Below are 20,375 nucleotides of genomic sequence, written 5' to 3'. Positions count from 1 at the left end.
CAACTCTGCAGTAAGTGACAGCTTGAGCTGCGGCTGCTCTGCCTGCCCAGTCACGCTCCTACCCTCCCTCGTCCACCAAGCGAGGCATCAGGTCCGCCAACTCCTGCCCTGTGTTCCTCCCAGGACCCAGGGTTCCAAACCAGGCCTTGCTTCAGCCTTTTATTGTATTTATCCATCAAATCTTTTGTCCATGATAGTCAGGTCAGGGGCCCCTCCTGGGTAGCCCCCCAAATATTTTACAAAACATTTCCCTGCCCACCCTGGCATGTCTAGCAGGCCCCACCCTCGTGTGGTCCCCCACCCCCACCCCAGTGTTCACTGCCACCACTTCATCTCTCCTTAGCCCCTGGCCCAGGGCTGGACTCCCCCTTCAGGGGTGAGACTAGGAGAGGGAGGTCAGCTTTCAGGGGTTGGGGGGCCTTGGCCAACCCCTCCAGCAGCCCTCTGCAGCATGTCCAGGGCCTCCCAGAAGAAATCTTTCTGCGCAGCCATCAAGGGCATCCAGCCTACGATCTCTTTCATCTTTTCCATGCGGTCCTGCAACGTGGGGCAACTGTGGATCTGGCTGAGGTACTCCTCACAGGCCCGGGCTGCCCCTCCGGGGTCCTCAGGCACTCCGGCCCCCAGGCTGGGCTCGGGGGTCCCCACCACCCTGCTGGCTGGGAGGTCCCTGTAGGCGGGATGGTGCTCGATGTCATGGCTGGACAGCATGTAGAGGCACTCTCGGGTCGAGCAGAGAGAGCAGGCACACAGAGGGACCTTGGAGGACAGACGCGGCGTGGCTGAGTGGGGCCTTAGTGAGGGGTTCCCAGGAAGCCCCAGCTGTTGTGTTCCTCCCACTCAGACCAGCCCTGAGCCAGCAAGTGAGCTGGCTGGCTGAGCGCCAAGGTTGTGCGAGGTCAGAGAGGACCAGCAAGGTCAGCTAAGGGAGAGCCAAGTGCCATGGTACGTGGCAGGACTGGGAGGTGGGTGGTGCTGGGGAAGCGGGCCCTGCGGGAGTCCCAGCTACAGTCCTAGGGGCCACCTGGCTCTGTGGCCCCGGCCCTCCCTGGTTGCTGGCTCTGCTCTGACCTTGACATGGAGCTTGACGAAGGAGGCGCTCCCCTTAGGCCAGCCAGGGAGGCGGCCTCCGGCCCCACAGCCACAGCCCAACAGCTCCTTGCTGAAGTCCGAGCCCTGGCTTAGCACCAGGGAGTGGTTGAGGCCACACCACAGGGTGATGGGGCGTTGCAGATAATGTACCTGAGGACACAGGGCCGGGGTCCCTGAGCAGGGAAAGCCAAGGGACTGGGGGGCCCAGGTTGGAGATGGGTGACAGAAAGGCTCAGGGCAGCATCTCAGGAAACTAGGGGATGGAAGAGATGGACCCAGAATACTTCCCCCTCCCCTAAGAGATCTGACTGCAGACTGGCAGCCATCTCCCCTTCCTTTGTTCCCTGGCAGCCCTAGACTGAGCACAAGAGCTCTAGCATGTCTGTGGGTTCCTCCTCCTGGCTCCCTGGAACACAGGCTTCTTGCCTGAGTCCAGGGCCCACTATCTGCTCCCTCATCTGGGCCCCCGCAGGCCTGGGCCAGTCCATCCTCTCATCCTGCCTTCCAGCCTCGAGGGAGGAAGAGCCTTCCTCTTGCTCGCTGTGCAATTCCAGGTCAGGGCCCAGGAAGGATCTGCCTTCCCCTTATTCCTTCCTTCCCTCTCTAGTATTTTCAACTTGTCTTATCTTTCCAAATGGCCACCCTGTTTTGGAAAAACATTACCATCTGATTCCTGCTGCTTCCTACCTGTATTTTAGGCAGCAGGACTGGCTATGCGATCAGTCTGAGGTGGACCACGTTCTTGTTCTCACCACAGCCAGCCTCTCCTGAACCTTCTGTGATTTGGCTTCTCTCCCTGCTACACTATGATGTGTTCTCTCCAAAGGCACTTGACCTCCCAGCTGCCAAGTCCCAGGGCCTCCCCTGTACACTTTCTCCTGAGACTGTGAGCGCTTTAATTCAGAAGACATACATAAGTAATTGATGGTCTTTATAGAAATAAAGTTATAAACTATTGGCAAGCAAAAATTAATTTAAACAATCACTGGAAATCCCACCACCCACTATTGCTGTCTGGCTGGATATTCTTCCTCACTGTTGCCTGTATAACCATACACACGAAAGTTGTCTATTTTTAAACAAAAATGGACTGTGTTCTGTAAACCATGTCATGATTTTTTTTTCACTTAAAAATATGGCCTGACCATCTTTCCATGTCAGTGAGTATATTCCTACAGTGAGTATATTCATCACTGTCACCATTAACCACCCCCTCCTTTTTGAAACTTTCTGTGCTCATGGCTTTGGGGATGTGGCATTTGAGGGCGTGTCTCTGTCTCAGAGACAATTCTGTCAGTCCCTCTGCCTACAATGGCGGCTGCCACCCAGGTTTGCTCCTCTATCTCTGCTTTTGTGGTTTCAACCTCGTTCAACATGGAATCCAGCTAGACATTTCTACTTTAGTGTTTTACTCTCACTGCAAAAAAAAAGTCCAAATTCACATTATTTTCTCAAACCAGCATTCCTTTCCAACTCACAGGTGTACTGGTGATACCATCTATTGTCACAGCCACCTATGTCCTAGGTCACTAGGTCCTAGTTTCCAGAACCTGTTCATTTTCTTTCAAAACACCTCACAAATCCATTCCTTTCTGTCCTCACTGCTGCTGTACCAGCCACAGGTCCTTGTCTCAGGTGCTCGAGTCACTCAGCAGCCTCGCTGGGCCTCTCACTGGTGGCCTCCTGTGCCCCCTGGCCGGGTGATCTATTCTCAGTCATCTGGGGGTTGCCTTCTCCTGCTCCAGAACTTGCCATGACTCTTTTCCAAATCTGTACGTCTATAGATTCACAGCCACCTATATCGCCTCATATTTACCAGTTTCCAAAACACACTCTGCTCTAGTCAAGCCGGTCTTTCCACTGTCTCAGGGATGTGCAAGCTTCCTCCCCATCTCCATTACACAGGATGCCTTTCCTGGTACCCACCTGAATCCTATCTAACCCACTGGGCCCTGCTCGCATCTCACCTCTTCTAGTTACTTTGCTCCCTGCCCACCTCCCTACTCCACTCAGTTCCTACTGCACTTACAGCTCCCACCTCGTGGGGCCCACCCTGGGTGAGGCATGCCACAGTAGCACAGGCATTACGTACTGGTTGGCTTAACTTCCTGGGGAGTTGGAAGTGGATTCTATGGAAACTAGAGAAGTGAAGAGATCCAGGGGTTAGGGAATTAGAGGAAGGAAGGGGCTCAGGATGAGAGTGGCTGGGAAGCAGTCTCACCTGTGTGGGTTCCCCTCGGTCCATTTTGTCCCCTGTTCCCAGCTGCCCATATCTGTTATTTCCCTGCATAAAGATTCGGCCAAATTCATCCACCAGGCCAAGGTGATTGTAGCCAAGAGCACAGAATAGGATCTAGGAGGTAAGGTTGAAAAGGGAGATGAGCATCCAGTTGTCTCCAGAAGAACTCAGAGCTCCAGACTCTCCCAACTGCGAACCTACCATCGCCAGCTGATCACTTTCGGTCTTGCCCACTAGGTCACCCCTCTCCCTGGGTCCCCTGACCCTCCCTGATCAATTATTTGATTCCTGATCATATTTCAGAGTTTCAGTACCTTGCAGTCTCAAAGGCCCCACCCCCTCTGGTCTGCCCTGCCCCTCCAGGATCCTACCTTGGCAGGCAGTGAGAGAGCAAGCGGCATCTGCTGGTCCAGGGGGTCAAAGGCTTGAAGGGTCCCAAAGAGATCACGATACACCCCTGGGGTATGCACCTCAAAATACACTCCCCCCTGGTCTGGGGGGGTCGGGAACCCTCAGCTCAGCAGCTTTGGGCACCCATTTCCTAGGGGTAAGGCCCTACCTGGGACAAAAGATGCAAGGTCTGGGGAGCCTCACACCCACTATGCACCAGATATGACGTCTGGGCACCTAAACACACCTCTTTACTAGGATGCCCTATGGGTCCACCACAGAGCTGGACCAAGGATAAGGAGGGGTGTCTGTATCTGGAAGGTCTGTCCACAGTTGGGATCTGTGGAAGAAGGGAGGTGGTTCTTACCCGTGATGTACAGAGTACTGCTCTGGTTGGAAGCCATGCAGGCCACACGCAGGTGAGGGAGGCAACGGGACACCTTCCTCAGGGCCAGCTGAACTGTGTAGGAGCGTGGCTGATCCAGCTGGGTTTCATTCACTACCAAAGAGTAGATCTTTCCTTCCTCTGGGGGAGGGGGCAGGGAGGTAGACAATTGTGCGGGTGAGGGGACCCTCCAACATCTGCATTAACTTCCCAAGAAACTCCCTAAGACATAACAGGACAAAACATTCACTGGCCCAGAGTAGGGTTGGAAGAAAAAGGGTAGAGGTGAAAAAGGGAAGTTCCCTTGACTCCATCCCTTACTACCAAAACTAAATCAGGGAAGTTCTTCAGTGTGAGAGATGAGTAGAGAGAAAGCCGAGCAGTTGGATGTGACGGAATCCAATTTGAGTGCTGGGAAGGGTGATGTCTAGGGATTTAGGGTCCTGCCTAGCATTAAGAAATCTGGAAGGTCTCAGGCTTGGGCATGTGGTCGTCGAGTACAGGGAACACAGAAAGTAGGGGACAGTTTGGGGTATAAAGTGCCTGGCACGAAGGTTGGGGAGATCAGAATTTAAAATATCAGGTGTTCACTAGAACAATGGTTTCCAAACGATTTTTTGTAGCAGGACTTCTGAAACATTATGTGGAATCCTAGGCTAGGAGACAGACAAAAGCAGAGCTGTTTGGTTTGAGAGCAGGACAAGGTGGCATGTAGAACCCTTGGTGAGAGGCTTCCCTCCTCACCTCCCACAGCAGGTTCTGAAGAATCTGCAGGAAACAGTTTGCAAACCACTGCTCTAAGCCCTACCTGTGAGGAGCAGCAGAGCCCGTTGGGTCTCCTGACCGACCAGCACAATCTGCTTGAAGTTCATGGAGTGGTGGAAGGTCATCTTGAAGACCCGCTGCCCACTGGACTGCAGGTAGACCTCCACACAGTCGCAGGCCCGGCTGCCGGTTGTCCCCGTCACTCCCGGCTGCTCCCGAGTGGCCAACACATAGAGGTATTTCCGGTAAACTGTGTCACATCTTGGGTCTGAGGCAAACTGTAGGAGAAGATGAAGGTGTCTGGGACCTAGGGACTTGTAGTGGGATGAGGCTGAGGGAGCTGGACCGTTGGGTAGGGGATGATATACTTGGGTCCAGGGCTCGGAAATGAGGACTTGGTTTCTGGTTCCTGGTATGGGAGGGCGACTGTCCTGAGGGGGACACCTCAGGACTGCTGTGGGCCCTGGGTTCCCGGAGGAGAGGTGGGGTCTCAGCTTCCAGGGTCCTGATACTCACATCCTTGGCTCCGCGACACAACACAACATAGCGGCAGGCCCGCTTCCACTGGATCTGGCCAAGGGTGGAGGAGACCAGGGCATTTTTGAGGAAGAAGAGGGTCCCTGCATAGTCAAGAATGAAGACGTGGTCCTTGGTGGGCAGGAAGCGACGGTAGCCATGGGCTAGCAGGGGGGCTACGCTCTTGCTGAGACAGCGGCGGCGGCCCCCAAATGCCTGGAAATACAGGCCCTTTGTGTCTGGAAAAGGGAAAGGAGAGGGAGGTTTAAGGAGGCGAGAAGGTGCAGGCAGATGAATCAGAACTTGGGCCAACTGGAGTTCTCAGATCCCATGGGCTTTAGCTCCTCTCCTTCCCCAAGCCTGGGGAACAGACCCCTTCCAAGGGGCATTTGGGAAGCTTAGACAATACCCAAAATTATACCCCATGCCTGAACTTCAGTTGTTTGCCCCACCTCAGGCCAGGGCCATACACATGCTTCTAAGTGGGCACTTCTCTGGTCCAAACTTGCATAAGAGACATCAAAGGAAATATCAGAATTCACAAAAAAGCAGAAGGAGGAGTGAAAAGGAATGAAGGGAAAGGCCAGGAACCCTTCCTCACCCCTTGCTCTGGACCTGCTATCTGGATCTCAATCTCTGATGTGTGAGGTAAAGTTATTGGACAGGTGCTCCCTGGGAAGGGAGGGAGTTAGAGCATGTTTCTCAACCTGGAGGTGATTTTTGTCCCTCAGGGAACATGTCACAAATGGAGAAGGTGCTAGTGGCCTCTAGTGGGTAGAGGCCAGGGATGTTGCTAAACATTCTACAATGCAAAGGACAGCCCCTCCCTCCAAAGAATTATTTGGCCCAAAGTTTCAACAGTGACAAGGTTGAAAAATCCTGGTTTAGAAAAGTGAGAACTCCAGGTCTGGAGAGAGGAGGACGTCTCAAGGTAAGATTTGGAAGAGTTTGAATATGGAGGGAGACTTGGCAGGGATGCGTGTGGAGGCTCTGGGTGATATGTCTATCAGAGAGCGGTTCTAGAGACGTGGAGTAAGTCCTTAATGGAGTATGTTTAAATCTAACACATTTCTTGCAGAGAAAGGGGCCCTGGAAGGTTGGTTGGGAATACTGAGGTCATCGGGCAACTTTAGGGAGCAGGAGGGATCCCAGAATAAGGTAGAACAGAGGCAAAGAGGAGAGGTTCTGGGGAAGGTGTACAGTTAAGAATGGCAGCTCTCTTCCAGGGCCGGACCCCAGATCCCTGCTCTCGAAGGCGAGGACTGAGCCGGTGACAGATGCGTCTCCATACGCCCTCGGCATCGCACACTTTGTGGAAGTAGTGGCAGGTCTGGCCAAGAGCCACTACATCTCTGACCGGGAGGAATGAGATGATATGCTCCACCTGCGGGGGCGGGAGGGGGAAAGCAGGGGTCATGGGGGCCTGGCCCCCAGTCCTTTATTCTTAACACCAACTCTTGCCAAGGACTCACCAGCTCTGGGGGAAACAGCTGCACAGAAATAGGGTTTCCTCTCCCCTTCTTCTCTTCACCCCTAGGCTCTGGGCCACACGAAGGGCAGCTGCGCTTCACCTACCCAAGAAGGGGGCGCATAGGGGTTCCATAAGGGTCATGCCTCTTTCTCCCTTCTGTTAACTACTGTCGCAGGGGCTCATAGCTCTAACTTCTGGCTCTGTGCTGTCACATCCTCCCATCTTTCTCTCTAGGTCCATGGGTTACCCCTCCCTGTCTGCCTTGTTCTTTGTCCAACTCCTTCAAATGATCCCTCCCCTGATCTCTTGCTGCCATCCCTTGCCTTGCCGTCCCCACCCCTCACCCTGAGACCCTCCTCCCGTCCGCACAGCCCGGTGAATTTTTGCAGCTTCCGTCTCCGGCTTCTCCTCACCATCCTGACTGCCCCCTCCCTGCTCCAGCCCTCATCTCTCCGGGCCCCTTGGCCCCTCGTACTCAGCTCCCTGGCCCCCGTCCCAGCTGCCTTTCCCACACCATGTTCCCTGCCTGGGCTTGGGGGACCTCTGGGGCCCCTCTGCCTCCTAGGCCCCTCCCCCATGGAGTCTGGGGTAGACAAACCTCTGTGACCTCACTGCCCAGCCACTGTGACCTATTTTCCCCAACCTTGCCCCGGATTTTCTCTCTCAGCTCCTTGGCTCTACCTCAGTTCTAGCCACCCAGTGGCTTGTGGGATATGCATGACAGGAGAAATAAAGTGTGAACAACTTGGTAGATGAGACCTTTACTTTCAGGGAGTAGTAGTAGGTTTTTCCACTTGATGCCCTTTTAGCACCAACTCTGTAGAGAAACAGATGAATTCTTCATACCTCAGCAGGCCAGAGCCTCCAGGGGGTTTGTAGCTTGCAGATATAAACTCAAAAAAAAAAAAAAAAAAGTATAAACTCAGTTTGACAGGTGAGGGGGAAGAATGACTCCATTAATTAGACCATCTATCTCCTGAAAGCATGCACCAGATGAGACTGAAAACAACTGAGCACAAACTCTACAGTTTCATGAAACACATCCAAAAACAAACCACTCTCTTGGGACAGTAACATGATTGCATGTAGGAAGAGCAACCTATTAAGGTGGAAGAAAGGGATAGATTTACTCTGAAAGCTTAGGGTATCTCCCAGAGTCTAAGCTATTAATGTAGTCTCATGGGGACAGGGGGTGACATGGATGAGAAACAGTAGGAGTTGGGGCTGTGTCTGTCCACGTAGGGGGCAAAGGATCTTCACCAATCCATCCAAGGAACAGCTGGCTCTTCCAGGAACTCCAACGAATCCAGGCCTGGATAATCAGCCCTCAGCTCCACAGTATGACAGACTCATTGATTTACTGTGCTAGCTAACAGACTGTCAACCGTCCAATCAAACTCCCATACTCAGGGGGACTAGTAAACAGCTAGTTTGGGATACATATGATGGAATTTTAATAATTCAATAAATGTTTAAGGAATATCAACATCTGAGATGTGACTTACGGGAAAGAACCTTCAGCTGTTTGTGGCTAGGCAACTATTAACCAGTTAAGTGTATTATATTATATTAGGTCTTTTTGCCCCCTAACAGGATGTTAAGATCTCTCAGCGGACTGAACAAGTATCGGCAGCTTCCTCTTGTATCTGGGTCCCCTTAACCACCCCATTTCACCTCGGGAGGCGAACAGAAAAAAGCCCATCGCAAAAGCTGATGCAGGGGGGAGCCTGGCTTTTACTGCGACCTGTCGGTAACTTGCTGTTTGATCTTGACAGCTCATCAACTTCCCTCTGCCTCAGTTTCCTCATTTGTAAAACAGAGGATTTCTTCTAGATGCGGTGGTCCCTCTAGACTAACCCCCGCCTGGCCCCGCCAGGTCTGATCATCACAGTTGGGGCGGTATTTTCGAGGCTTTCCCCATCTCCCGTAACCCTCCCTCCAGGAGTTGAGCTGGGCATCTCCAGTCTCTGAGAAGCCGCCTGTCCGCCCGCCCGGGATCCAGAGACTGTCATGGGGTCCTCAGCCTCCGCAGCTGGAATGGCGGGTTCCTGCTGCTGCAACGACCCCCCGTGCAGTGGCCTCAGGCGTCGCCTTGCCTCCCTCTCCCCCAATCCCCACGGTCTCCCTGGCGCCTTCAAAGCTGCCTCGCTCCCTAACAAGTCTAGCTCGCATACACTAATGCAGTCGCCGTACTGCTTCCAGCCGACCCAGCGCACCGCGGTCACATTCTTCACCTCAGTCTCAAAGTTCTAGCTCACCCGCCTCCTTAGCGAAGGGGCAGCCTTCTCGCCCATGCTACTGGTAGGTAGACCCATCCTTCAGAGAAGAGGCCAGGCCAGGTTCCCTTTGGAGGATCTAACTGGCCTTTTTGACAGTCATTCGCCTGCATCTGAGTTGCGATTGGCCTTCGTTGGAAAAGGACCGGGGCTTGAGTTTCTTGGCCTCAATCCCTTCTAGTTGAGTGCCGGCGTCCCCGCCTCCTGATTGGACTTGATTGGCTTCATCTCCAGTCCCAAGGTTTGTGATTGGATGCGGTTGCGCGGGGCGGGCCGGCCTGGAGCGTCTGCAGTTGGCGATCGCTCGAGTCTATTCCCCCTCCCTTCTCTCGCCTCACTCCAGCACCGCAGTCTCCACCCTCTCGGCAGGTTCTGATTAGTCAGTTCCGACGAGCCTCGAAACCGCGATTGGTCCGCCGAGTCCCTGAGCCCGCTTCCTCCCCCTAGAAGCGACTACGGCGGCTCCGAGGAGGGGGAGGGGAAAGGAGGGACGGCCAGCCCCGTCAGTCAGGCAGCGGGAGCCGCCGGGAGCGGATGGCGGCGGCAGTAGCGGCCCCACTCGCCGCCGGGGGTGAGGAGGCGGCGGCCACGACTTCCGTTCCAGGCTCTCCGGGTCTGCCCGGGAGCCGCAGTGCAGAGCGAGCCCTAGAAGAGGCCGTGGCCACCGGGACCCTGAACCTGTCTAACCGACGTTTGAAGTACTTCCCCCGGGGCGCGGCCCGGAGCTACGACCTGTCAGACATCACCCAGGCTGGTGAGTGCACCCGGCCCCAAGCCTGGCCAGGACCCTTATTTGCATAGTACCGCCCCTTCACTTGTTTCTCTAGGGGCCCGAGAATCTGGCCCGCCGCTTCACCTGGCCGTTGGAGTTCTCGACCCTGGTGATTGGCATAAGTCTGCTACCACCCCCTCCCCACTTTAAGAACTGCTAGACAATGAGCGCATTTCTCGTTTGCACGGAACGCCCAGCATCCCTGGCGGAGCGTTGTGAGAAGCCTCCGCCCGCCGCTTCTCTTATTTGCATGTCTGCGCACCTGTAGAATGGTCCCGCCCCTCACCTGGTTGTCTCATTTGCGTGACCTCTTCAATCTCAGTTCTGATCGGTCCATAAAGCAGCCCCAAAGAACCCCTCTAATGACTCCTTTCTCTTTCTCCACTTCGTCTCCGACTCATTGCCCTGTTCCACCAAGATACCCAGGCCCCCGCTTCTCATGGATTTGCCCCTGACAACCCCAAGTTTCTGCTTCCTTTGCTTGTAGTCCCGCCCCCTAAGGTCGCTAGCTCTCTCCTCTCTTCACCCAGCCAGGCCGTGAGAAAGAAGCAGATCTCCCACCTCCCCCAGCTCTTTTCTCCGTGAGCTCTTCCTCCTATTATCCTTGACCCCTTTATCTGAGACTCCTCCTCCTCCTTGCGTGTGTGAGGTCACTTCGGAGACTATGATCTCATAGAGACCCTAGAATTCCCATTTCAGTTTCTGCTTTCCCTAAGGGGAGGGACCTGAGGCAGTTGCTGAAAGGAAGGAAATCTTATCTCCTAGCTAGGAGCACTGGGAAGCTAGAGGCGGTCCTACTGTCCTTCCACTCCCCCACCCTCTAATCCTGCGCTATCCACCCTGGTGTCTGTAGATGGTAGGGTGTAGGGGACTCCACTGTAACAGGTGAGTCAGGCCTCAGCTGCTCAGGAGGCAACCGCTGACCTTGGGTTGGCAGCTGGAGGGGTGGGGATTGGGAGGGGACGGGGGACTGCATTCCCAAAACTCCACCCCGCCAAGCCCAGGGTGGGACTTGGGGCTGGATGAGAGTGTGTCCCCCTGATGACATTACCCTGGGACTGCATTTCTCCCCTAGCAGGAGCCTGCTCACCTGCAGACACCCTTGTGGGCACCGCCACATTCTCTTTCCTCTACTAATCTGGGGAGAACCAGTTAACCACTCCACTTGTCTTGGGTTGCTAGGTAAACTAACTTGCCCACACTATAGCCAGTGAGTTTAGGGAATTGGTGAGCCCCAGGAGCCACTCCTGTCCCTCCCAGTTTCCCCCAGCCGCCTAACCCCCTACCTCCAGATTGACCTCAGCAGCTGTGTGACACTCGCCGTCTGTTCCCTTTCCCCTCCCCCTTGCTTGTTTTTTGACAAAGACCAAATGTTATTCTCCTTAGGGCTCTGTCTTTCTCTGTGAGTGGACTCCTGGGGAAAACTACCGAGAACTCCAGGGCCCCTCCCAGCTCCTACCCTCTCCCGCCTCCTCCCCCAGCATTCCGGCTCAGGGTGCAGCCGGTTCTCCCTGAGCAAGCTTGTGGGGGGGGAAGCGGGACAATCCCAGCTTCCTGAGAACCCCTCTCTGCCCTGCTCTCCACCCAGGAGTCCTCAGTACTTTCAGGGCCCAGGTTCTAGGCTGGTGGGTCTATCTGATCCAGAACGCTCTCCTCTGTCCCCTCTCCCAAAGCAGGGTGCTTACAGCTTGGGGTGGAAAGGGGAAGTGACAGGAACCCAGTCAGTGTGGCCCGTGCCCTGCTCCCCACACCTCCTTGCCCTTCCCCCGGACAGACTCAAAGCTTCAACGCTCTGCTGCCCTAGTCATTTGGAACCCTCCCCTCCTGCTTTCCCAGCTCTTTCCCAATGAGCGCCTTCCTTGCACGGTTTCTGTGGCGCAGGTCCCTGATATCCCTTGGACTTATTCCTCAGGCCCTGATAGTAGGACAAATCCTGACGGGGGGAGGGGCTGCTCTCACAAAAGAGAAGTGCAGCTCCTTCTCTCACAGACCACATCCTGTGCCTCCTGTGCGCTGCCTCCTCCAGCCTGGGCTCCCTTCCGCTCCTAGCTTTTGCCCCCCCCCCCCCCCCCGCCGCTTGCCCCATCGGAACTTACTCTCCACCCTCTTCCTCCACGCGCGTGCCCTTGCGCACACGCTTGTGGCTGCAGAGAAGGCAGGCAGGTGGAGGGTGAGGGTGGGAGGACGGCCCCTGCCTCCGATCCTCCCACAGCCTCCGGAACTGTCTTCTCCTGTGACAGGTCTCCTGTTGGTGCCCACCAGGGGTGGAGCAGAGAGGGAGAGGAGGATTCTTGGGGCGTCAGGCTCCAGTCACCCGCCCTGGTACACACAGGGCTCACCAGAACCAGAACCTGACAGATTGTTTCTACTTCATTTCCTGTCACAAGACTCATTTCCTTGGGGGATATACCCCAGTCCTCCCACCTCAGCTTTTGCTTGCCCCTCCCTGGGGGGGCCCTCTCAGAAACTCACCCAAGTGCTGTGGCCTGGGACTTCCCCTAGCAGCCCCAAGGCCCCTCCCAATGCAGGCTGAGCAGAGGAAACAGAAACCCAGGCTTGGAGAGGTCTAAGCAGTGCCTCCAGACTGGTGGGAACCCCACGGCCGACTCCTTGCATGGGTATAGCAAGCCACCACTTGAGATAAAGGGATGGCGATAGACTCTGGCCTCCTTCCCTCCCTCTGCACTCCTCGCCCATGCCTGAGACCCAGGCTGAGGGGCTGGTCTGAAGTCTGGGTCAGTGAGAGAGGAAGTAGAGGAGGGCTGGTGGCGCTGCAGGAGGGTGGGAAGGAGACCAGCCCTGAAGAAGAGTGCCCGTGTGGGAGGGGCCTGAGGACTCTCACTCCCACTTCCAGCTTGGTCTGCTTACCTTTCCCTCCTGGTCTTTGGGAATCTGTAACTTACATAGTCCCCTGGAGCTGGCTTGCTGGTCTCTGGGGTTGGTAAAGAACCACTATGCGGTGTCAGGTCTCTAGAGTCAGGCTATAATGACCCTTGGTTTCTCCCCTGGGTTGAAAGTAGGTTGAGATTGGGAGACAGGGCCCTAGGAGAGATGGGCTTTCTCGGTCGTCCCCTTCAGAAGTTGTCCGTATTTTTACCTTGGGCCTCCCAGCCCATCACCTTCCTGGTTTCTTTGGAGTGCCAACCCTTTCCTATGACCTTTGCCTCCCACCTCTCCAGGCATCACAGAAGAACAGGAGCAAGAGTTGTAGAATCTAGCCACCCTCGCAGAATAGCCCTTCACTTGTGTGTTTGAAGGTGGTGTTCATGACTCGTCCCCCCAAGTCTAGGATTCTCCAGCCCAGTGACCCCAAGGCCTTTGCCTTCCCTTTGCCATTCTGGTCATGCTTGGAATGTGCTCCAGTTTACAGAAGGCTTTCTTCTTGCTCTAGGGAGTCCAGGTTTATAGGTCTGCTGGGGAGGTAGAGGGCTGGGCAACTGGCACTGGGGAAGTTCAAGGTCCTCCTGTCCAGGGCTGGGCCTATGCAAGCTCTCCGCTGCCACCTGATTCCCCTAGACCTGTCCCGGAACCGGTTCCCCGAGGTGCCAGAGGCAGCGTGCCAGCTGGTGTCCCTGGAGGGCCTGAGCCTCTACCACAATTGTCTGAGATGCCTGAACCCAGCCTTGGGGAATCTCACCGCTCTCACCTACCTCAACCTCAGGTAGGGAGGCAGGGCCAGGGGAGGGTGGGGGCTTGTCCTTCTGGGCCCCTGAGTGACCTCCCCGGTGACCCTGCAAGGAGGGCAACGCTGGGATGCCGTGCCCGGGGAGTGAGCCCACCTCCTTCCTCCTTCCCACAGCCGAAACCAGCTGTCATCGCTGCCCCCCTACATCTGCCAGCTGCCCCTGCGCGTGCTCATTGTCAGCAACAACAAACTGGGAGCCCTGCCTCCTGACATTGGCGCCCTGGGAAGCCTGCGACAGCTTGTGAGAATGAGGAGCAGGGCGGGAGGGGGTACTGATGAGCCAGGTGCTAGGGAGCTTTTGGTGGGGGAGTCAGGGAAAGGCCGAGACCAAAGGGGTGGCTGGGTTCAGGCCACTTCTGATGGTCCTGGTCTTGTGGTTCCTTCCCTGCTTCTCTCCTCATCCCAGGACGTGAGCAGCAATGAGCTGCAGTCCCTACCCGCAGAGCTGTGCGGCCTCTCTTCCCTGAGGGATCTGAATGTTCGGAGGAACCAGCTTAGCACCCTGCCTGATGGTGAGGAAATGAAGAACTAGAGGGCGTGTGTGTGTGTGTGTGTGTGTGTGTGTGTGTGTGTGTGTGTGTGTGTGTGTGTGTGTGTGTGTCTGTGTGTGTGTGTGTGTGTGTGTTACTAGCTCGGAGAAGTCACAGACAAGGAATCTTCAAGGAAAAATAATGCCTCAGTTGACAGGGTTTCACAATGTATCAGACACTCTGTAGATTATTTTACTTGCTCTTGACCAGGAACTCTCTGAGGCCGGCAAGGCATGGGCTACTAGCCGTACTTGACAAACGTGGGGAAAGGCACAGGAAGGGGAGCGGGTGAGGGCAGAGCACCCTGTAGAATCTCGCAGTCGGAAGGGGCCTTCAGGTCACCCAGTGTCACCACTCACTCCAGCAGGAGCTCTCAGAACCCGAGTCAGGTGAGGCCCTGTGCTGCCTCCCCAGAGATTCTGAGTCAGTGAGGCTGTGTGCTGGAGCCCAGGCAGCCCCATGTTAATGAGCTAATTGTGATGCTCCCTGACATTTGACAGTCTTTGCTGCAAAGCAGGCACACCTTCCTTTCAGCCAGCGATGTGTGTCTTTCCGGTGTTGTAGGTGGGGACCAGATAGATGTGAGTGATGTGACTCGGATCTGGGGCCAACCCTTAAGATTTAATGGCTTGATGGGGAGAGACAAGCAGAGGAAGATGCTAGAATGGGATACTTAAAGAGCCATGGGAGCTAGAGGGCGGCACACGGCTGTGCTTGGGGACCCTGAGGAAGACCTTAGCGCAGCAGGAGCTGACCTCTGAAGTAGAGTTCTCCATCCTTCTGCAACCCAGGCAGAAGGAACCCTGTGTGCAAAGCATGGAGGTGGGAGGGTCCAGCACAGATGTGGTTAGAAAGGCAAGCCAGGGCTGGGTGGGAAGAACCGGGGCCATGCTAACCCCGGTTTTGAAGAAGGAGGAGGGGGAGTCAGGTGGGCGTCCGTTTCTCTGGGCTCCCCCTACTGCTAGCTGGCCCTGTGTCCTTCTAGGTCAGTGGGGGTACAAATAAGCGTTTGGTCAGGGCTCTCTAGGCCATAAAAGAGATCCCAGCAAAAGGCCCTGGGGACACAGAGGAAGGAGCAATGAATTCCAACCTAGTGTCTGGAAAGATTTCATAGAGGAGGTGACACTTAAGCTGAACCTTAAAAGATGCAATGGACAGGAAAATGGCGCTATCCCAGCTGAGCAAACAGTGTGTGGAGAGGCCCAGAAGCCCAGGGGCTGGAGGGTTGTCTGATGTGGTATGAGGGTTGCTGGTGAGGTGGGAAACTTGGGCTGAGCCAGGTCGTGCACTCCTTAACCAGGGAGTGGTGCTTGAACAGAGAATGGCGATTTTTATTCTTATTCCATGTTTTGGGCCACCACTAATCCAATGGGGCCTCTTTGAGAAGTGGAGGGGGGCACCCTGGCCTGTGGGTGGGCCAGGGCTTGGCTAGTGAAGTGCAGTGGCGTCGCAGCCCCCTCCTGCCTGTGCCTTTGTGCAGGGCACAGCTGCTCACCTGCCCCAGCCCCGGCAGCACATCCTGGAAGGCTTTTGAACAGCTCAGTGTCACAGTTTGGTCTGGGCCCTGTGATGGTCACTTGAGAAGGAAGGAGCAGTTACAGCGTGGAGTGGGCAGGGAGGAAAGGAAGAGGGAAGCAGTTGAAGTCGATTTGAACAGGAAGAGGAGCAGGGAGATGGTTCCTGGGAAGTGCCCACAGCTTGGTGGACCCAGGCATGACTGGGTGGTCAGAGCAGGGGGCAGAGGAAGTGAGTACAAGGCCCCACCCTGGGCATGCTCCTGACTCTTCCCTCACCCACCCCCAGAGCTGGGGGACCTTCCTCTTGTCCGCCTGGATTTCTCCTGTAACCGTGTCTCCCGCATCCCGGTCTCCTTCTGCCGCCTCAGGCACCTGCAGGTCATTCTGTTGGACAGCAACCCCCTGCAAAGCCCGCCTGCCCAGGTGAGGGGTGGGCCTGGGCTGGGCTGCAGAGACATGGCTGAGGACAAGCAAGAGTTGGGGGCATGGGTCCCTTTGGTAGTCAAGCAGGATCTAGGGAGCCCCCCTCCCTTCCCCTAACTAATTACCCCCATGCACCTCCACACCTAGATCTGCCTGAAGGGGAAACTTCACATCTTCAAGTATTTGTCAACAGAGGCTGGGCGGCGAGGGGGGTCTACACTGGGGGACCTGGCCCCATCCCGTCCCCCGAGTTTCAGTCCCTGGTAAGTTCCAAGTGGGAAGGAAGGAGGCCCCCAGATACTTAAACCACTTCCTTGCACCAGGGACCCCATGGTTTCCAGGGGGAGGGTGAAGGGGTTGCTGCCCGGAATAGGACTGACCAGCTCTCCCTGGCTGGCCCCAGCCCAGCCGAGGACTTGTTTCCAGGACGTCGGTACGATGGTGGGCTGGACTCGGGCTTCCACAGCGTTGACAGTGGCAGCAAGAGGTGGTCTGGAAATGAGGTAAGGGCCTCCTTTCCAAGGGACACTGTGGATCTCAGCCCCAGGGAGAGCCTTTGAGCCAGGACCCTTTGCCTGTAAATCTCAGAGTGATAGCTGGTGGCCAGAGCTGTCCTCTCCTTCCCTTGCCCAAGCATCTCGGGGAAGGGCTGGCTCAGCAGCAAAGCCCGAGGCTCTGGACCCCATGAGTTCCAGAAAGGCTGTCTCCCATCTCTGCATCTCTGCATTTACAGTCAACAGATGAATTTTCAGAGTTGTCCTTCCGAATCTCCGAGCTGGCCCGGGAGCCTCGGGGACCCAGGGAGCGGAGGGAGGATGGCTCTGGTGAGTAGCAGCCGGGTGGCAGACCAGGGGCTGGGGGGAATGGATGAGGGCCTGAGTGCCCCCATCTGCTCGCTGATGTGCCCTGCTCTTTCCAGCTGATGGTGACCCTGAGCAGATCGACTTCATCGACAGCCACGTCCCTGGGGAGGACGAGGAGCGAGGTGCTGGCGAGGTGAGGGGCCAGCCCCCGCGTTGCACCCAACCTCCAGGAGAGAGCTGGAGAGAGGGGGCCTGCCCCGGCTTGGGGAACAGTCCCCCGCTCAGCCCCTCTGCTGTTATTTCTTCAGGAGCAGCGGCCACCAGAACCAAGCCCTGTGGCTGGGGACAGGGAGAGGGCACTGAGCAGCAGGTACCAGAGCCACCTGGGCTGGCAACTCCTCCCTTTACTCCATCACCCTGCCCCTCTCTCCTCTCCCCTGCCCCCAGCTCTACCTCCCATCCCACCTTTTCCCCTCAGGCGGGAGGAGCCGGCAGGGGAGGAGCGGCGGCGCCCAGACACCTTGCAGTTGTGGCAGGAGCGCGAGCGGCGACAGCAGCAGCAGCAGCAGAGTGGAGTGGGGGGGGCACCCAGGAGGGACAGGTGTGGGCACAGGGCGCCTGCTGGGCGGTGGGCCCGGGCACTGAGCTGCTCTGCCTCTCAGGGTTGGCAGGGCCCTTGCGTGGCACTACTGACCCACATCTCCTTCATTTTCTAGTTTTCTGAAGTTGGGAGTCAGGGCTTCTGGTGGGGGTGCTGCTGCCTCGTCCATGCAGGCCACCTACAAGTACGTGCAGTCCTGGGCTCCACCTCCCTCAGTCCTCTCCCTACACGCCCTCCCCAGACCTCCCCCTCAAATTCCCTCTCTGTTTCTCCACAGCGGCACGCCTAAGTCCAATGCCACCCCGCTGGGAGCTTCAGGGGTGCAGGGAGCCCCCATCCCCACCGCTGCCTCCATCTCTCAGGAGCCCCCTCCCATAGCTGGACCAGGTGGGACGGGGGCTATGGGAAAAGGATGGGTGCCTGGTTGCCTGAAGGAGGAGTAGGACACTGAGGGGATGTTTCTCTTACCTGCACCTGTCCCCTGGCCCCCAGCAACAGCACCTGCTCCCCGGCCGCTCGGCTCCATTCAGAGACCAAACAGCTTCCTCTTCCGATCTTCTTCTCAGAGTAGCTCAGGTGGGTCTTCCCCCCTCCCCAGTACTAACCCACTGCTCATGCAGCACTAACCCCTGGGCTACGGTTACCCCTACTGGCCTGGGAGTTCTCTGGTCAATTGTCCCTTTGTGTGGAAAATCTCACACAGAGGCAGGAGATGTGGGTGCCAGACACTGCGACCCGGCTGTGAAGTCGATGGTGGATAGTGGAGACAGCCCCACGCTCTCCTTTTTCTCCAGGCCCTTCCTCACCAGACTCTGTCTTGAGACCTCGGCGATCTCCCCAGCTTTTGGATGAAAAGGAGGTGATGGCTCAACTACGCCAGGTATGAGAGGTGGGATCCGCAAGGGTGGGGTCTGGGTGCCTTGAGTTTCCTGGCCTCTCTCAGCATCCTCTTTGCCCACCGTGGTGTTTCCACTGAAGACAGAAGGGGCAGACGGGAGTTCCCTGCTGACCCTGCCTTCCCCCCTCCTTCCCCTGCCTCCCAGGTCCTTGAGTCACAGCTGCAGCGGCCCCTGCCCGAGGACCTGGCAGAGGCTCTAGCCAATGGGGTCATCCTCTGTCAGCTGGCCAACCAGCTGCGGCCCCGCTCCGTGCCCTTCATTCACGTGCCCTCACCTGCTGTGGTCAGTTGGGGCCCGGGGCAGGAAGTAGGGGTTGGGACAGGGAACTCCCGTGGCCTCTCCCTTACTCTCTGTCCTTTCTTACCCACCCCCAGCCAAAACTCAGTGCCCTCAAGTCGCGGAAGAATGTGGAGAGTTTCTTAGAAGCCTGTCGAAAAATGGGGGTGCCTGAGGTATGGGGTGTGTTCTCAGGAGCCTGGGGCTGGTCTCTGGGATGCAGTGTCCTGGGCTCAGCCTAGCACTCTGCATGGATGGCAGGGTTCCATTCACGGGGATGTCTACTCCCCAGAAGGAAGCACATCCGCCAGCCCGTCCTGCACGCCTCCCTTCCCTGCACTCTGCATGCTGGCATGGCTCTGGCCCTGGCACCTGAGGTCAAGGGGTGGGAGGGATTGTCTTGCTGCTGCTGCTGCTGACGTCTCTCCTTTGTCCTTGTCCATCTGTCCTACTCTCCCTTCCCAGGCTGACCTGTGCTCGCCCTCGGATCTCCTCCAGGGCACCACCCAGGGGCTCTGGACCACCCTGGAGGCTGTGAAGCGGGTGGGGGGCAGGCCCCCCCCACCCCTCTGGCCCCTTTCTGGTCTGGGCGGCTTCATCCTCTTCTACGTGGTCTTCATGCTGCTGCTCTGTGTCGTCTACACTCGACTCCTGGGTTCCTAGGACCTGAAGTCACCCCCTCTCCACCCCGTCGCCCTATTTCTATTTATAAGACTCCTGTGCAACCCCCATCCCCACCGGTGGTGCCTTCAGCCCCTACCAAAGACACTAGTGAATGCCCTCCCATCATAAACACTGACCCCAGAGGCCCCACTCTGGTGTTCCCAGACCCTGGGCCCCCAGCCTCTGGTCCCCTCCTGTAGCCCCGCCCCCTGTCCCTCCCCTCTCAGTGCTGATGGTGCCTTCAAGTCCTCTCTGCCCTGCCCTCTGCTTCCCCAGAGGGTGGATCTTAACCTTCCTCCTTGCACCCCCACCCCCCCAGCTGCTATGGGGGGCTAAATTATCTATATTTTGTAGAGAGAACTCTATATTTGTAGGGGATGCTGGGGCCCAGGCTGGGTCCCTGTCTCTTGTATAAATTGTACAGACTGTGGCCACTTTGTGTGTGTGTGTGTGTGTGTGCGCGCGCGCGCGTGTTTGCAACTGCTCCTACTGTGCCCGGGGACTCCGTGTGCCAGCCTGCCTACTCCAGCATTTCCCTCTGGAAATGACAGGTCTCTCCTTACCCCTGAGTGTGGGCCCCCTGTGTTGTCTCCCTTCTGTTATCTGCTGGCAGCTTCCTTGCATCTCATTATCCCCCAGCCATGTCCAGGGTGCCCCTGACCGTTGCCCCCTACATCTTATCAACCCCCTTTGCCCAGACTCCCTTTGGGTGTCTCCCAGCCTACAGCTGACAGGAGGTGGTGACAAGGGGAACTTAACCTGGGCCCCTCCCCCCAGGAGTCCCTGTGCCAGCCCCACCACATCCTGGAAGAGGAGGGGGCCCCGGGCAGGGGCCTCCCATACATCGCTGCTGTCGTCCATGCGCTGCTGGAACGGCCTTAGGGGTTGAGGTCGGGGCGCAGGGCCCCGACCCAGTCGGGACCCCAGGAACAGAGAAGACAGACGCGCCTGGGCTCTGCTGTCTAGCGAGGACTGGTGAGGGCGGCCTCGGGCCTGGCCCTGTTCCTCGGGCACCTCACTGCCTGAGAGCTTGGAAGCTGGCCGGCCCAGCAAGGCGCGTGGCCGCCTCTGC

The 20,375-nt window shown here is 56.8% G+C and overlaps 2 protein-coding genes across 5 annotated transcripts; one reads left to right on the top strand and one right to left on the bottom strand.

Moving 5' to 3' along the window:
* Nucleotides 1-53: 53 nt before the first annotated feature.
* On the bottom strand, nucleotides 54-10,830 carry FBXO24 (F-box protein 24). Of its 3 annotated transcripts, XM_045504442.2 has the most exons (11): nucleotides 10,193-10,830; nucleotides 7,705-7,751; nucleotides 6,860-6,958; nucleotides 6,588-6,771; nucleotides 5,388-5,626; nucleotides 4,915-5,149; nucleotides 4,089-4,247; nucleotides 3,703-3,824; nucleotides 3,314-3,445; nucleotides 1,072-1,242; nucleotides 54-759 (listed from the first exon to the last, which is right to left on the bottom strand). In XM_045504442.2, the coding sequence occupies exons 1-11, from the start codon at nucleotides 10,203-10,205 to the stop codon at nucleotides 397-399; spliced, it is 1,764 nt and encodes a 587-aa protein (XP_045360398.2). In that variant the 5' UTR covers nucleotides 10,206-10,830; the 3' UTR covers nucleotides 54-396. The 3 variants fall into 3 exon arrangements, with proteins under 3 accessions (XP_045360398.2, XP_045360399.1, XP_074201902.1); XM_045504443.2 differs by lacking the exon at nucleotides 1,072-1,242; XM_074345801.1 differs by lacking the exons at nucleotides 7,705-7,751; nucleotides 10,193-10,830 and adding an exon at nucleotides 7,203-7,289.
* Nucleotides 9,527-20,341, top strand: LRCH4 (leucine rich repeats and calponin homology domain containing 4). Of its 2 annotated transcripts, none has more exons than XM_074345799.1 (18): nucleotides 9,527-9,888; nucleotides 13,423-13,567; nucleotides 13,706-13,832; nucleotides 13,998-14,103; nucleotides 15,925-16,061; nucleotides 16,209-16,324; nucleotides 16,465-16,564; nucleotides 16,795-16,885; nucleotides 16,981-17,057; nucleotides 17,173-17,234; nucleotides 17,343-17,465; nucleotides 17,581-17,649; nucleotides 17,743-17,852; nucleotides 17,958-18,041; nucleotides 18,260-18,345; nucleotides 18,509-18,646; nucleotides 18,739-18,816; nucleotides 19,106-19,733. In XM_074345799.1, the coding sequence occupies exons 1-18, from the start codon at nucleotides 9,669-9,671 to the stop codon at nucleotides 19,301-19,303; spliced, it is 2,067 nt and encodes a 688-aa protein (XP_074201900.1). In that variant the 5' UTR covers nucleotides 9,527-9,668; the 3' UTR covers nucleotides 19,304-19,733. The 2 variants fall into 2 exon arrangements, with proteins under 2 accessions (XP_074201900.1, XP_074201901.1); XM_074345800.1 differs by lacking the exon at nucleotides 19,106-19,733 and adding an exon at nucleotides 20,081-20,341 and having other exon boundaries at nucleotides 9,540-9,888.
* Nucleotides 20,342-20,375: the final 34 nt, after the last annotated feature.

The sequence above is a fragment of the Camelus bactrianus genome, chromosome 18 (assembly GCF_048773025.1).
Source record: "Camelus bactrianus isolate YW-2024 breed Bactrian camel chromosome 18, ASM4877302v1, whole genome shotgun sequence".
In the NCBI taxonomy this organism is placed as follows: domain Eukaryota; kingdom Metazoa; phylum Chordata; class Mammalia; order Artiodactyla; family Camelidae; genus Camelus; species Camelus bactrianus.
This window is presented reverse-complemented; position numbering and strand designations above follow the sequence as displayed.